General features: G+C 47.9%; 1 protein-coding gene across 1 annotated transcript; it reads right to left on the bottom strand.

The window, feature by feature from the left end:
* Positions 1 to 475: 475 nt before the first annotated feature.
* LOC130866478 (fibroblast growth factor receptor 3-like) lies at positions 476 to 14,906 on the bottom strand. Its single transcript, XM_057757946.1, is given in 18 exon segments — positions 476 to 536; positions 538 to 617; positions 785 to 890; positions 1,021 to 1,158; positions 1,390 to 1,460; positions 1,541 to 1,663; positions 1,781 to 1,968; positions 2,046 to 2,156; positions 2,232 to 2,353; positions 2,575 to 2,708; positions 3,035 to 3,222; positions 3,704 to 3,848; positions 6,506 to 6,696; positions 6,778 to 6,901; positions 7,429 to 7,598; positions 10,418 to 10,471; positions 10,764 to 11,033; positions 14,804 to 14,906. Coding segments are annotated over 18 exon segments (2,379 nt in total).
* Between the last annotated feature and the right edge of the window lie 2,379 nt (positions 14,907 to 17,285).

Here is a 17,285-nt window from a genome sequence, read left to right as displayed (position 1 = left end):
GTTATTATCTCCACCCCCACAGAGACAAATCTCATAACCATTCCTCACAGAGAGTGAGGATGTAGCTGTACAGATGCCAGAATGGAAGGTAAGCGGCACAGGTGCAAATAAGAACTGGTTAGCTCTATTTTTTGGAAGGTAAGTTGTTTGCATTAACAAAACTACTTCTGCCAATGTGGGCTGACAAACCACATGCTGGGCTCCAAGAAAAGTTACCCTGAGACTGTCCTGGCACTGCTAGTTTACAAGCAAGAGACAGCCACCAAAGTCAAGGGCTCAGTAACAGTACAAAAAATAACAAGAATAAGTTCACTGCTTTTTCTTACTAGGTTTGAAACATAATAGTCAATACTATAAAACGAGGAAGTGTCATATAAGAAGTGTTAACCCTACAGCAAATACAACTTGTAAAGACTCCATACATTTTATATACATAAACATTAACCGGGGCTTGGTCTATGGGATTCTTGGCCCCTCATGTCTGAGGCCTCCAATTCCTGGGTTGGGTTGGGGGTAGCAGGTTGTGGGTGAACAGTTATCTCTAAGGAACTGGGGCTCCTGGTATCGTCATCACCTGGCAAGCTCTGCTCAAAAGGCATTGATAGGTCCAGGTATACCTGTTGGTAGAAAAGGTCATAGGACTATGTTAGTATGCATCCCCTTGATTCCATGGCCATCTATGTTCAGGCTGGCCCTTGAATACCAACCCCATTACTGGAACTTGGAGGAGCAGCCCACACAGGAATAAGAGAAGGCAAAGAGGGCAGGATTGAGTGGTACTTACGTGGGTTGATGTCACAGTGAGGATGCCATCTAAACCCTCTACCAGAAGCTTGAAGGTGGGCCTCTGTGAAGGCACTGCATGCCAACATTCCCGCATGATCCCATACCTGTGGCAAATATGGCTGTGGTTTCTTGACCTGTTGTCCATCCCTACCTCACCCAAGGCTACCAGGAGCCCTGGTAGGAAACCAGCCACTCCCAGGGATTAGTTAGAGGAGTAAGGAATGCTTTGCTCACAGGTCATGTGTGCATTTGGCAGGCTTGTGCATGCGGTAGCCATCTTTCAATAGCTTGAAAAGCTCTTCCACTGGGATGCCAGGATATGGTGAGCCCCCCAGTGTAAAGATCTCCCAGAGCAGGACTCCAAAGGACCACCTGTATGGGAGTGAGGGCAGAGGCCTGTTACTCCTGCTCAATTACTGTAACAGTTTAACAACAGGACAGGTTACCAATGGGCAAGGAGGGGTGTGTGGATGAGAGGCATGGCAGGGCTATGCTGTTGTCTCAAATGAGGAGAAAGAATATGCCTGAGAGGGCCAGAACCTTAAAGGCTGTGATAGGTGTGACTTGAGTCTTGCTATCCCCATCCTATGTTAGGACACATACACATCACTCTGGTGGGTGTAGACTCCATCAAACAGGGACTCTGGTGCCATCCACTTCACAGGTAGCCGGCCCTAGGCAGAGGGAGAGTTGTTGGCTGTCAGGTGTCCCCTGGTGGAGCACTGCACCCAAACCACCCTGGAATGGGGCTCACATCTGTGGTCTTCTTGTAGCATTCCAAATTGTGCACATCACGGGCCAAGCCAAAATCTGCAATCTTCATCACATTGTCCTCAGTCACCAACACGTTTCTAGCAGCCAAGTCTCTGTGAATACACTGAGGAGGCATGAAAGGAACCTGTGCTAAACTGACAGCTCCCTAGCCTAAGCAAGCTTGACATCCACTCTTCCACTCAGAAAGACCCTACCTCACCTGTGCCCCAGCTCTGCTCACCTTCTGAGAAGCCAGGTACTCCATACCTCGAGCCACCTGATAGGCACAGGACACCAGATCTTTGCGGGTAAGCTGTTTTTCTGGCAGCCTGGAGGCACCATAGTATTCCATGCTTAGGGGCCTTTGTGCCCGCAGGAACTCCCGGAGGTTGCCCCTGGCAGCATACTCCATCAGCACATACAATGGCCCTGGAAGCACAGACACTCAGAGATGTTGTGTGTGACTCGGGTCCTGATCTAACTGTCCACCCACCTGCTGTACTTACCACCCTGTGTGCAGGCCCCCAGCAGGTTGATAATGTTCTTGTGCTTGCCAATAGCTTTCATCATCTCCATCTCAGACACCAGGTCCAACAAGTCCTGGTCATTGGCACCATCTGTGTTGAAAGCGGGAATGTCAGGTGGTGGCCCTGCAGCCCCCACTGCCCTGCGCTACTTCTCTCCCTCCTCACCTTTCAGCATTTTCACAGCCACAGTGACAGGCTTGACAGTGTTGTCCATGTTAAAGCCAACAGCCTCTGCCATAAAAACCTGGCCAAAGCAGCCTTCTCCTAGAGAATTACCAAGTGTCAGCCTGTCCGAAGAAGCAGAGGCAGTGAGTATGTGCCCAGGACTCCCAGCCCTCATGGCCCTGTGCCACTGCATCCATAGCTGACAATGGGTTCTTGCTCATGAAGACAGAGAAACCCAAGTCTCACCCTGGACCCCACCTCCAACAGACCTCTGCCTGGTCGCCATCTAGCCCCCAGCCACAGAACCTCCTCCAAGTATATATAAAACCCCACCAGCACTAACCGAGTTCTAGATATTTCCCACTTTGGGTCGGCTGGCAGCTCAAGCTCAGAAATACTGGCCATTGCAGTATGTTCTCTTGAAACTGGGTGGACGATGTGGACCAAGGGTATATCAGAGTTCATGGAGGTCACCTGCTTGGATCAATGGGGGTAGGTTGGTGCTAGACAATGGATGCTGGGCATTGGGAAAGGGTTGAGGTGGTATAACTCCCAGGAGTAGCAAGGTCAAGTCCATGTGAGGCAGTATGTAGGGTCAAGAAGAGGGATGCTCAAGCAGTGGTTACTGAAGACTCAAAGTTGTTTTGAGCAACGTGGGATCCATGTGGAGGATAGGAATAGGGAAGGGTCAGCTCATCTGACTGCAGAGAAATGAGTACTAAGCAGGCCTCAGGTACTGCTGGGACTTTAGGACGTTCAAGGTACAACAGAGAGATCAAAACTTGGTATCTACTTTCAGTTACCTGTTGCTCAGGTGTGAAGCAGAAGCTATTGTCAACACTGGGAGCCCCCAGGTTCTTTCTTGAGACTCTACGCAGGCAGCAGAGTGTCACAGCTGCAGTCAAGACTAAGATGGAGAAGCCCACCCAGAAGCTGATGGTGCCTGCAGATAACCTGCCAGCTGCACTGCTCTCTGCCAGCTCTCTCTCAGCTGCAAAGACATAAAAGTTGGGGCCTCATCCAGCCTTGTGGGACTTGCCATTGCCCTGAGCTCTAGGTACCTGTTGGGAAGCAAAGCTACTGGGCTACTCAGAATTTGGTGACCTACGTCCCCAACTCACATTGGTATCCCCAAACATCTATGGGTCAGCAGGGACCAGACTCAGGAGGGAAGCCTGACAGAGCCAGAAGCATCCACACCACCACCAAGGCTCCCAGGAGATCCCAGAGCCTCAAGGCTAGACTGTGGAAATCCAGCTAGAAGATTGTGGGGGAAGCCTTTGCAAGATCAAGACAAGGCAGGGTGACACTCCATACCAAGCACAAGGCCAGGGTGATTACCACAGGATGGACTGCAATAAATCATAAGTGCACCCCTGCTGTCCCTGTCCCTGGCAGCTTTGTTATGTTCAGAGCCAGCACCATAAGAGGACAGATGGAGCACCAGCAGCAGGAGCAGAAACAGCACATACCTGGCAGTACCTCCAGCCATGCAGAGTGATGGGAAAATCCGAAATAATTGCCTGCCAGACAGGTGTACTCCCCTGAGTCCTCAAAGGTGATATTGCGCAAAGACAGAACTTCTAGCTCCTTGTTGCTTGTGTTAATGCCTGATGTCTACAAAGAGAGAACAGAAATCAATAGGCAAGCACCAGCACATCCCTTTGGGTACCACAGCACCATTCACACAGAGATGATCAGACAGGCTTCAAGGAAAATGCCACCTCTGCTACCACCTTGACAACTACAGCTCTACCACTGCAATGGATGCCCTCTGCATCCTGAACCAAGGCACAGAGCCTGAAACCAGTCCCTCTATTGGTGGATAGTTCCCTGTCCCAAGGTAAGCATCGGGCACTTGGGCAGCATGGTGCCACAAAGAAGCAACATGCAGAGTTAGTACAGAAAAAAAGATGGGAACCTGGAAACAACCTAGATGTCCTTCAATGGAAGAATGGATGAAGAAAGTATGGAATATATACATATTAGAGTACTACTCAGCAGTAAAAAACAATGACTTCTTGAATTTTGCATACAAATGGACGGAAATTGAAAACACTATCCTGAGTGAGGTAAGCCAGACCCAAAAAGAGGAACATGGGATGTACTCACTCATATTTGGTTTCTAGCCATAAATAAAGGACATTGAGACTATAATTCGTGACTCTAGAGAAGCTAAATAAGAAGGTGAACCCAAAGAAAAACATATAAGCATCCCCCTGAATATTAACCTTCATCAGGCGATGAAAGAAGACAGAGACAGAGACCAACATTGGAGCACTGGACTGAAGTCTCACGATCCAAAGGAGGAGCAGAAGGAGAGTGAGCACGAGCAAGGAACTCAGGACGGCGAGGGGTGCACCCACACACTGAGGCAATGGGGATGATCTATCGGGAACTCACCAAGGCCAGCTGGCTGGGGACTGAAAAAGCATGGGACAAAACCGGTCTCGCTGAACATAATGGACAATGAGGACTACTGAGAACTGAAGAACAATGGCAATGGGTTCTTGATCCTATTGCATGTAATGGCTTTGTGGGAGCCCAGGTAGTTTGGATGCTCACCTTAATAGACCTGGATGGAGGTGGGTGGCCCTTGGACCTCCCACAGGGCAGAGAAACCTGCTTGCTCTTTGGGCTGAGGAGGAAGGAAGACTTGATTGGGGGAGGGGGAGGGAATGGGAGGTGGTGGCGGGGAAGAGGCAGAAATCTTTAATAATTAAATTAATTAATTAATAAAAAAAATCGGCAAGAAAAAAAAATAAAAAAAAAGAAAAAAAATAAAAAAAAAATAAAAGAAAATAAAAAAAGATGGGCAGACAGATGTATGGAGAGAAAACCAGAGGAAATCAGTGTCAGCCTGAGAATGGTGGAAAGTCGATGTTCTGAAGCAGCACAGGGCCCAGCCCCTGGAAGGTTCTGAAAACTTCTAAGCAAGAAAACAACACAGACCTGAGGGGCTTTGAAGGAGGTAGGAAGTCAGTGCTGGCTGGGAGCTACCAGTATTATCAAGGCATCAGAAGCAGAAGATGAGTCAGAGGTGAGTCAGTTATCACCTACTTGAGCACTGTGAATATACCACCAAAATGCCTTCTCAGCCATGCTTATGAAATTGATGGCTCAACAAATGTTCTTGCCCCATCCCATTCTGACACACTGAAAGATAAAGGTGTGCATCTGCCTTCAGATTGTCACTGATCCAGGATATCTCTAGAAGAAAATGAGGACAAGACAGGGCAAGGGAGATGCCAAAGAATGGGTTGGGGGAGGAAGCACTGGAAAGCTGCCTGAAGCGAGGCACATAATGTCAGTGGTGGGTGTGGTTTCAAAGACTGGCCTCCTTCATGTCCACTCTACCTACACACACACACACACACACACACACACACATACACACACACATACACACAGACACACACATATATATACACACACAGAGAGAAACACACACAGAGAGAGAGAAACACAGACACAGGCACACAGAGAGAAAGAGCACACACACACAGAGAAACACAGACACAGAGAAAGAGAGAAAAACCACACATACACACACACACACACAGAGAGAGAGAGAGAGAGAGAGAGAGAGAGAGAGAGAGAGAGAGAGAGAGAGAGAAAGGGAACCCATACTCTTCAAATCTTCATCCCAAGGGTCATTTCACATCAGCCTGTGCTCACAAAACCACACACCCACAGTGGGAGGTACACTGGACATGGCCCTAGTGGTCTCTCTCAACAGCCAGGATACCAAGTCCTGCCAACACCTGTTCCTCTCTCCCATCAGACCTCCAAGTCTCTCTTTCCTGTGTTGCAAAGCCCAAACTCTCTCTCTCACGTGGCCCCCACCTGAGGCTATGAAGCAAAGCTCCAGGCAGAGGGAGGCAGGAAGAGCTCGTCAAGGCAGGGTGGAGCTAGTGCTACAGTGCAGGCAGCGGGAGAGTGGACAGCCAGTCCTCTGATGTCAGAGGGCACTAGTACAGCAGACATCCTCCTGTCCTGAGCCACCAAAACTATCACCCCAGAGAAGCCTTCTGTAGACCCAAGCCTCAGAGCCAACAGGGAAACAAGTCCTACGGGAGGGCACAAGTAACACAGAGCCTGCCTGCAGCTCAGAACAGGTGATAAGTTCTGAGACTCAGGTGCCCCTTCCCAGAAACTCCAACATGTGGGTCCCAGTCCCAAGGTATTCCTCAGCCAAAGAGGGACTTAAGGACCAGGGCAAGGCACTTCCAGCTAACCCATCCACCCAACCAGCTGCCAACAACAGAGCCCACCTTGAGTACGGTGACATAGGGCTTGCCATCCGGGCCTGTCTTGCTGCCATTCACCTCAACATGCTTCAGCCACTGGATGTGTGGTTGGGCATCACTGTACACCTTGCAGTGGAACTCTACATCACTTCCTAGGGTGGCTGTCTGGTTTTCTGGCAGCCCAGCCTGCAAAATGGGCCGATGTGGGAAGCGCTCTGTAAGACACAGACAGGTCAGGTGCAGTGGGTCCAATGGCCCGAGGCTGACCTGCTGTAGTCACCCAGCCTGGCTCTTACCCAGTACATCCAGTGTGTAAGTCTGCTGGATGCTCCCAAACTTGTTCTGAACCACGCAGGTATAGTAGCCACTATCAGAAGGCACCACACTCTCCATGACCAGGCTCCAGTGCTGGTGCCTAAGCTGCAGGTAAAGTTAGTAGGTGAGTGACTGTGGATGCCCAAAAATGTGAGCCTGTTTTCATCCTGACAGATAGTTAGGCTATGCAAACATACTTCTGCTCTTTCTTTTGTAATGTAAGGTTACCTAGGAAGTGATTGTTTTCAGGATACTTGGTCTAGAGTGGCTTTGCTACTTAAACAACAAAATGCTAATGACTTGACACCTCAAAGTGTTAAAGTAATTAACTGTTTTACCTGTAATTTGTATCAAGTTAAAAAAAGTCTTTTGTTGCTGCCTTCTCCTATTGTATTTGGATATAAACATATAAGGAAAACTAAACAGGGAAAATTTCAGTATTCACTGGAATGCCCTCCTGGTACTTTTCTATGGTTTCAGTTTTATTACTTTTCACTTTACTTCTACTTCTAAAATCTCATGCCCCTACCCTGGCAAGAGGTATTTTTGTCGAGGCTGATCTACAACAAATGATATGGGCTATACCCTCTGTATCCAGGCCCTACCTATCTGTGCCCCTTTCCCAGACTTACCTTGATGCCCCCCATGCGATGCTCCCCTCGGAATTCCTTGCCATTCTTCAGCCAGGAGATGGAGGGGGTGGGATTGCCAGCAGCTGCACAGTGGAAGCGTACAGTGCTGGTGGCTGGCACAGCCAGCAGTTTCATATCCATACGGTCTGGCCGAGTCCAGTAAGGGGCCCCTGATAGCAGAAGTGCTCATAACAGCATGATCAGTACACCCTTGCGAAGCTGCCCTACCAGCACCCCCTCAAGCCTCATCCCTCATCTGTATTGAGACTCCTTTGCTTTGTCTGAACACTGCATCCACAGCTACCCCACTCTCAGTCTTGGGCTATTCTCTTCTCTCCATCTGAGGCAGACTCACAGGTGTAGGGACCCAGGAAGTAGAACCCAGTAGGATGTAGATCCTGGGAGGCAACTAGGCCAGGTCATTCCACCAGTACACCAAACCTGAGTCAGCCTGTATAGTGCCCAGTGAAGGCAGGTACCCTTCAGGTCATGTTTCCCCTCCACTGAGTTCCCTCCTTCCTCTTGGCTGGGTGGAGGATGCTGTTGTGGAATATCAATTGAAGATGAGTTACATTTTTATATGTTGTGGAACAATTGTTTCATGATGCAAAGATGTGTTTCACTCTTTTATGTTGTATTTGCTTAACTTGGTGAAGCTGTGTTACTCTGTCTGGTCTAATAAAGAGCTAAATGACCAATAGTAGGGCAAGAGAGGGAAATAGGCAGGGCTCGCAGGCAGAGAGGACAAAGAGAAGGAGAAAGTTTAAGAAGGAACCAGAAAAGAAAGAGGAGGATGCAAAGGCCCAGTCACCCAGCTACACAGTCAGCCACAGAGTAAGAAGTAAAGAAAGGTATATAGAATAGAGAAAGATAAAACCCCAGAAGCAAAGTGTAGATGGGATAATTTAAGAAAAGTTGGCTAGAAATAAGCCAAGTCAAGGTCATACAATCATAACTAATAAGTGTCCATGTGTTTATTTGGAGCTGGGCGGTGGGCTCCCAAAGAGTAGAGCAAAAGCAACCAGCAACAGGATGCCATATTGTTTGGACTCATGAGGAAGCTGAGGGAGGCAACAAATTTCCAAAACAGAGAACAGAGGCAGGGACAGGGTCTTCCACAGTGACTCAATCAGAGAGCCCTATGCAACTCTGGGAGGAGGAACTGCCATATGAAGTAGGAGAAAAGTGTGTAGACACTGGTGAGGTGTCCCTCCAGGCTCTGAATTGCCCCTCCAGGCTCCAAATTTGGCCAGTAGGCTTGAGAGAAGAGTGCCACAATGGGAGACTACAGCGACTTAATGGTGCCTAATGCCCAGTAAGGTCAAGAAGGTGACCCTTCAGGCACCTTCCCTAAGTGTTTATGGTGCAAAAACACTAAATACAACCTGGGAAGTCCAGGATGACAGAAGAAAACGGGAAATTACAAACACATTGGTAATTGTTGGGGCAGAAGCTAGAGACCAACTGGGTTAGAAATTCTGCTTTGAACAATCTGATAGCCAAAGTTGAAAGGGAGAATAAGAAACTGACCCACTTCTCAGGACTACTACCTTTTTTTGGCTTCAGTCCTAGAATCTAAGTCCATTTCTATGAGGGTTGTGAAACCTCAAACAAGTCCCTATACCTGCTCTTTTCACCCGCACACACTCATAAGACTCATTACCCTGTTTTCCCATTAAGTTTGTCTCTCTGATTCCTCTCATCCCCTTGTCCACTCTACCCAGAAGGTTCTAGGTGGTCTGAGGACTCAGTTAACACAGCCTAGTCTCAGAGTCATAACCACTCTGCGTACGATGTCTGGACCCATGATGTACTCTTTCTCTCTCTCTGCCCAGACCCTGAATTTCCTTTAAACAACTTGTTATGCTTGCAGCTGCTCTGTCTGAGCAAAACAACTTGTTTTTTCTATGTTTGTAGCTGCTCTGAGCATGAGACCCTCAGGAGTTCCTGATGGCAGGAGAGTAGTTTCTGGTGGGTTTGCCTGGGGCATGGCTATCAGTTAATGATCCATATATAAGTGGCTCTGGTACACAATAAAGGGGCACTCTTGTTTCAAAGATGACCCATGTCTCTATCTGTGTGTCTTTGTGTGTTTAAACCTCCAGGCCCTTGCCTGGCTCGTGGATGGTCCTTTAGTGCAGGCTCCACAATACAGGTGCAATATAATAGTACACGTAGTACTACGGATGGTATCTCTCTCTCTCTCTCTCTCTCTCTCTCTCTCTCTCTCTCTTCCTCTCTCTCTCCCTCCATGGTTCTAGGCCATACCATGGGCACTGCCATGTGCCCTCATATATTCACACCAAATCTGTGATGCCCCCTTTACAATGTATGCCTCAGCATGGCACTGCTCCCCTCCTGCTGGTCTGCAGCAACAGCCACTAGTCCTGTGAATCTGCTGTGGGACAATGGTTTCTAAGGGTATTTTAATAAAATGCTGATAGGCCAGTAGCCAGGCAGGAAGTATCAGCAGGACAACTGGACAGGAAGTAGAGGTGGGTTAATGAGAACAGAATTCTGGAAAGAGGAAAGCTCTTTCCGCCATCCTGGCCCTGCCACAGAAGAAGCAAGATGTGAATGCCTCTCTGTAAAAGGTACTGAGCCATATGGCTAACACAGATAAGAATAATGGGCTAATATAAGTTATGAGTTAATAAAAAGCCTGAGCTAATGGGCCAATCAGTTTATAACTAATGTAGACCTCTGTTTGGTTTCTTTGGGACTTAACGACTGTGGGAACCAGGCAGGAAAGAAACCCAGACAACATGAATCCCTAGATCTATGTACTCGTCAGTGGCAACCTGAACTCCTTGCCTGGTTTACTCATATTCGTTCCCACCAGAACTTACCAAAATCCCTGCTGAGCAGCCCTGCCTCCTCACTGCCCCTGGGGCACTGTCTACCTGTAGCAGTGCCCCTTAACAATAAGACTACAGGAAGGGAGCAGCCTGATCCTGACCAGCTCAGTATGCCTAGGCTCTGATCTTACCTGTGTCTTCAGCCACGTTCACGCCATCTTCATCATCAGCTGAGGATGGAGCCTCTGCAATAGTTATAAGCAAGCAGTGGTCCTGTGACACTCCTACATCCGCAGACCTGTTGCTCCCTATTTTCAGAGTACACTGCTCTCCATCTTTAGGGACCCTGCTCCCTGCCTTTGCAAGGCCATTCATTCAAATAGCACAGAATTGGGGGCACCCCCTGTGATGTGGGGAACTAAGCCAGCAACACTCTTGAGCCAGGGATACTGGAGCCATGCTGCCTAGGACTGCCCTGACCTCCCTAGCAATGCAGCTGCTCAACACAGTTGTCAGCCCCAGCCACCAAGAACTTACCTGTCACATGCACAGTGAAATGGCACAGGACATCCTGAGTGAGCTGCTGCTGGCACATGTAGACCCCGGCATCGTCATGGGAAACGTTCAGCACTTGTAACCTCTGGGGCCCCACCAGGATGCGGTGGGAAGATACCAGCTCTGTGCCATCCTTAGACCAGACAGTGCAACCTGTGCCGGCACCTCCAGGCACAGAGCAGAACAGCTCCATGGTGTCCCCACAGCCAAAGACCACTTGCTCTTGCTGGCTAGGCTCAGGGCCTGGGGCCTCTGTGGATGAAGTGGAAAGCTGTGAAACAGATTCTTCAAAGTAGCATGCTGAAAGCCCATACTTTGCTTTGCAAACTAGCAAAGCTGTGGCAGGCAAGTGAGGGCCATGCTCCTGGGCCTTGAGGTTCTGCCAGACAATGGTCAAACCAGGAGTGGGCAGACTATTTCAGTAAGAGCCCAGGGGTGTGAGTACTCAACTCTGTCAGTGGTGTGTGTTAAGGTTTCTGTCTCTGTCCTGGAGGAGGAAGCTGTCTTCCAAGGATGATATGGAAGAGACACAGCTGCTTAGGACCAGACTAGATTGGTTTCACACATTCCAGGGAAGGAGCGTGATGATTAGAATTATTAAGCAAAGAGAAACAGAGATGAGAGAGAAATAAAAGATAAAACACAGAACAGCATCAGGAGGGAAATTTAGTGAATATTGAACCACCCCTTTATTTTCCATATATTTTTCATACCCCACTCCAAAGAGGTAAAGGGGGAGGCAACAGACTTCATCAACATGATAAAACAAATAGAGTACCTCTGATCTTTGTTCAAGATGAAGTTGATACACCTCTGTACTTAAAATACCAATTAACCACTCTAGGTCAGGACCTCTTGTTTTGTAGTCACTTGTTGTCAACAACTTTGAAAAAGCAAAACAAGCTCAAACTCTCTGACCTCTAATCAAGGTGAAATGGACTCACATCTGTGTGCCCTGACACACAGCAGCACTCCTAGTAGCTGAAAGATCTGAAAATGTCAAGAAGGGTGGGGGCAGCTCTATGGTACAGCACCTGCCTGGAATGTCTGAAGCTTTAAACTCCTATACCTGGGGTCCCCATTTCACAAATGAGGACCATGCTTTGGCTAGGGGATGTCAGAGGGGCCATGTGAGCCAACTGGAAGCTAGAATCACAGTCAAGTGGAGACAGTCACCCCTCCTGAGAGGTAAGAAACTGGAGTTCTAGGGAGGTTAGACACAGGGAGCCATACACCTCTCCCCTACCCAGATGCTGCCCAGCTCATGAGGAGACCCAAAGGCCTCACACCTAGGGACACACCACCAGCTGGTTATCACACCCAGATTTCCCTGCTAGGACCTAACAATGACCATCACAGGCACAGATGGGCTCGGGGTCCAAGACAGGGGCAGGTAGTCCTGCTGGTCAGACCTTCTTCCTTAGATTCAGATGGACTGGTTAACATGTCACTTGCCATTCTGCAGATGCATTCAATGCTCAAATGTCCATTCAAACTAAAGCAGTACCAGTTCTGCCCATTCCAGAGTCATCCCACCAAGATTCCAACAGCCGGAGAGACTGTCCTCAAAAGTATCCATGAAGCTTGTGTCCCATGGAGCCAGGCAGATTTTGTTTGTCCCTGAGTGGGCCTCACAGTAAGGGATCTTCTATCCTGACCTCCAGTTCTCCTGCTGCCAGGTCCTATGGAGGCAATCCAACGCTAGAAGCTTCGTGAGGCACCAAAGAAGACCAAGAACTGTCTAGTCAGTGGCCTCAGGGCAACCATGACCCAAAAGCAACAGTTGTAATTTAGTCTGAGCAAGACAAAAAGTCAAGCTATTCACACAAGTCCTCTCATCAGGAGAGTGACGGGAAAGACACAGCATTCCACAGGATGGAGAGGCAAATGCCTGGATGTATGAGGGGAAGGGAAATGGCCCTGAATCAGCTGAGCTGATATTTGATCTATCCACCCATCCTGTCCACTAGGAGCAAGCACAGCCCAGATACCTGGACTTTGGAGGCCTCAGGCAACAGCAAATCCAACCCTGTGATCCCATTCCAGTGTCACAGGGCCTATAGGAGCTTGTGTTGTGAGTTACACAGGTAATAAGGGAAACACAGTGTGGGATGTGGCTTGAGACAACACAGTATATGGTATATGCTGAGGAGGTAGTATCAGATCATGGTCTAATGGAGCCCTCACACCCCCATCAGCCTTGAGACCTTCGAAAACACAGATATTTTAGATTACAATTCATAACACTAGCAAAATTACAGTTAAGAAGTAGCAATAAAAACAATTTGATGGTTAGAGGTTACCATAACATGAGGAACTGTATTAATGGAAAATTAATTAGGAAACTTGAAACCACTGCAGGCTACTTTCTACCCCTACTGAGAACCCAGAACCCAGATTGCTCTGCCTACCAGGAGTGGCCAGTGTGGTTGGGGCCTAGCCCTGCTCTAGAACCCTTAGGTCCAGCCAGCTCCTGCTTGGTGATTTATGTTCCCAAAGAGAGTCAGCCATGTCTTTGTATTTTCATTGCCAGGCCCATCTAGTTAAGGAATAGGATGAAGTTTATTGGCTTGTAAACTCCCTGGGTGGGGCAGGGCTGGGTGCATTTCCACCAATCCACCTTCATTGCCTGGAGCACAGAGAGGGTCTGTGCTTTCCTCGGGACCTGAGATCACTGACACCAGACACAGGGAACAATATCTTCTAAAATTGATATGGTCCCCTGTGACTGGCCATTTGGCTCCTGGGGAAGCACTAATATGCAAGCCGAGGCTCAAAGAGAGTGCTGATTTCCTGACAAATGCTGTCATACCAGCTGAATGGCACGCACACTCAACCTTCCAGTCCACTTCCATTCACCAAAAAAAAAGTTCCAGGCCAGGCAGTGGTGGCTCATGCCTTTAATCCCAGAACTTGGGAGGAAGAGGCTCGTAAATTTTTGTGAGTTCAAGCCAAACTTGATCTAAAAGAGCTAGCTTCAAGATAGGCTCCACAGCTAGAGAAAAACCCTGTCTCAGAAAAAAAAGGAAAAAGGAAAAAGTTCCAGGAGCCCCAGCTGCTGAGTTAGAAAGGTACTTGAGGTACTTGCCCCCACTTGCCCCTTCCTGGGAGGCTGAGCTGAGCTGCCATCAACTGGGTGGAGGAGGAGGAGGCCCGAGCTGTGCCACCAGGGTACAAAAGCCAAGGTTCAAAGGAGCGACTGTTGGGACATCTGCTCCAGTGGGGAAACAGCTCACCATGTACTGTGTGGCACCATCAGGCCAGTGGCCTGCATTGCCACACCATGCCCAGGCACAGTGGGCAGGGGGCAGAGGTTAGGAAGAGCCCATACACATATTTACCTCGGGGAGGTAAAGCCTCAGACTCTGGCTTTGTTTGATGGAATGCAGTGTCCCATCAGACTTTGCTGGCCAGCCAGTCTGTACAGCTGAGCTGCGATCCTGGGACCTGGATCCACACACCTCCCAGAGTGTGGTCTACAGAGGTATGCCTCTGAAAGACCACCCTCAAGACACCTACAGGCAAAGAGGGGAGTGGAAGACCTGAAGCTGTCACCATATCATGTGAGACACTGGGTGACAAAAGCTGAGCTTTGGCTGGAGTCCTCTGCCTACCCCCAAACTCCAGCCTTCATTTTGGCTTAAGATGAGCAAGAACTGTCCTGGTGACCTTGGAAACCAACAACAGGTAGTTTTTGTCAACAATGGGAATCATGGAAACCCAGCAAGTGGCACTCTGACTGCTTAGGCTGAGGAGCCTGAGGCTCCCTGTCACAGTGATCCATTCTATGGGGTGCCTTACACTTGGTAGTGATCCTGAGACTCCAGATACCTCATACACTGACACACAGCAATCTGTAGATTTGAGAGAAGAACCGAACTCACTGCTCCCCATGGTGCTACTCAACCTGACATCCCCTACTCACTCAGGGGCTATCTGCCATTCCCAAAGCTTCTGATGGCCACCATCATCACCCTACGTGTATCCCACCCTGCAGCCAGGCACACCGAGTCAGTCCATACCTGGCAGTTTCCTCACAAGTCTCTGCTCTGTGGTAGGAGGTTGGGAGGCAGCTCTGGTCCCAACCACTATGCATAGCACTAGCAAGCAAGCCAGGACTCCCATGGCTGGAGATGGCAGTGGCATCCTCATGCACAAGGCATGAGGATGTTACATCCCCAACGCCTAACTTCTGCTCCAGTGTGGGTAGATCCACTCTGGAGAGTCTGTGGGAGGAGACCAGCAAGTTTATCTGAGCAGGTGTGGTGGGAGGGGTCTAGGGGGTGGGGGCAGGGGATGGAGAAGACAGGAGGGCCTCAAGTACCTGAAAAAGGAAACCAGACCATTCTACCTTCTGTGGTCCCTCTCTTTTCTTTCCCTCCACAGGGACAGAGCTCTCCACTATATTTTCTCTGTTTTATTTTTTCTTTTGACTACAACTGGTAAAATTAAGGTAAATTTAATTATGATGTTTTGGATCCAATTACTCTTAAACCCTCTCAGCAGTTTTCTAGGATGTTTGTTAAGCAGGCTTTGGGAGACTTCTAACTAAATGTTTCATTGTATTCTTTTTGAAAAGGTTTTCCCCTTCCAGACCCACAGGGACTGGCCTTCCTGAGAAGTAAACAGGTTGTTACTCTTCAGACTCCTGCAGAAAAAGCAAGGCCCCAGGGCGCACCATCCCTTGCCACAGCAGAATCATGCCCTCTAGGGTCTCTCTGCAGTCCACTGGTTCTCCAGGTATCACCTATGGCAGTCTTGCTCTGTCACCCTCTGAGAGTTGGCTCTTGCACCCATCATCCATGTGTGACCCTCAGTGAGACCAGCAGACAAAACTTCCTTTAAGTTAAAAGATTGAAAAACAATACAAGTTTATTTATAGTAACATTGCCACAAGAGTCTTCTTTGACTATCTGAGAGCTGCTACAAAAGGGGAAGGCTTGATGGAGTTTTTAAAGGCACAAACCTCAATTGTCTCAACTCCTGGGGTATTTTTGCTATGTGAGAAATTATCCTGTTCTTGTTTTTTAGAGCACACAAGGATAAGTGAGATTACAGAAGCAGAATGAGCATCTGCCTAATATTTTAAAATAACAATTATACAGTATGGAACAATTGTGAGAAATGATCCAGGTGGCTCTGGGATCAGTTTTCCCTTTAGATTGCTATTGAGACTCAAATGCTGAGGGCCATGACTTAGGGTTGTAGTCCAGACATCCTGTGGTTAATAATCCTTAGGGTGAGAATAAAGTCTTGCTGACTCCAATGTTTTTCTGTTTTCACATAACTTAGTTTGACACTCAGTTCGAAATGGAGCTAGTTTTTAACCACTACATAAGTAAACAGACCCAGTTTCTGATTTTAGAGTAGCCAGCTTGGGGGTCAGGCAGGTGGGCTCAGCATTTGCACACAGAAGGCTGTAGACAGCCTTCAACACAGGCTGCTGATTTCTTACCCCTCACACAAAGGGCTGTTAAAACTAGGTCCTGTGTGGCCAGGAGAATGTGAAGTTGGCAGTTGTGATAGCTCCTAACAGAACCCTCACTAGTCAGTAGTACTGATGTCTCTAGTTCAAATTCTCAATTTATTCATGTTTGATGACATAGGCAAATGGAGACTTAAGTAAACAGTATCTTTAGAAATTAGGCCTTACAGTCAAGTTGTAAAGGTTTAACAACAGCATAAGTAATAACATACGATATTCGGGTGGTGTAATATGTGACTCCTTTAGGAACAACTCAATAAGCTGTAGCATATTCCCAGTCCTGGAAATTTGATTTTATAGCACATGATATCTAACTGGAGTACTGTCTTCCCCATCACATAGTAACCATCTTTAAACATTTTATATATGTGCATATTTCAGGAAACTTCTAGAGTTCCAGGTATCAATAGAGCTTTTCAACCTCTCTGTTTTAGCCAATATTCTATTGCTGTATAAAGACACCATAACCATAACAACTCTTATAAAAGAAAGCATTTAATTGCGGCTTGCTTACACTTTCAGAGGCTTAGTCCATTATCAGTATGGTGGGAGGCATGGTGGCATGCAGGCAGACATGGTGCTGGAGGAGCTGAAAGTTCTACATCTAGATCAGCAGGGAGCAGGAATAGAGAGTCACTGGTCTGGACCCCCAGTGACACACTTCCTCTAACAAAGCTGTACCTACTCCAATAAGACCATACCTCCTAATCCTTTAAAAAAATGCCACTTCCTGATGTCAAATATAAAAATATATTAGCCTATGGGGGCCATTCTTATTCAAACGACCACACTTCCCATATACCTTCCTTTACTTTGCCCACCCACCTACCTCCTCCATTGAATCTTCCCTTATCCTGTTGTAACACTTTATTCAATTTTCTGTTTTTTGAAGAGCCCCTACCCTACCAACCCCTTCGTAGATACCTGACCTCTGTTTATAAATGAAACACACATTTAAAGATAGCATCCATGTATAAAGTGGGAAAAAACACATTATTTGTCTGTTTTGGTCTTGGTTA

Source organism: Chionomys nivalis, chromosome 25 (genome assembly GCF_950005125.1).
Source record: "Chionomys nivalis chromosome 25, mChiNiv1.1, whole genome shotgun sequence".
In the NCBI taxonomy this organism is placed as follows: Eukaryota; Metazoa; Chordata; class Mammalia; order Rodentia; family Cricetidae; genus Chionomys; species Chionomys nivalis.
This window is presented reverse-complemented; position numbering and strand designations above follow the sequence as displayed.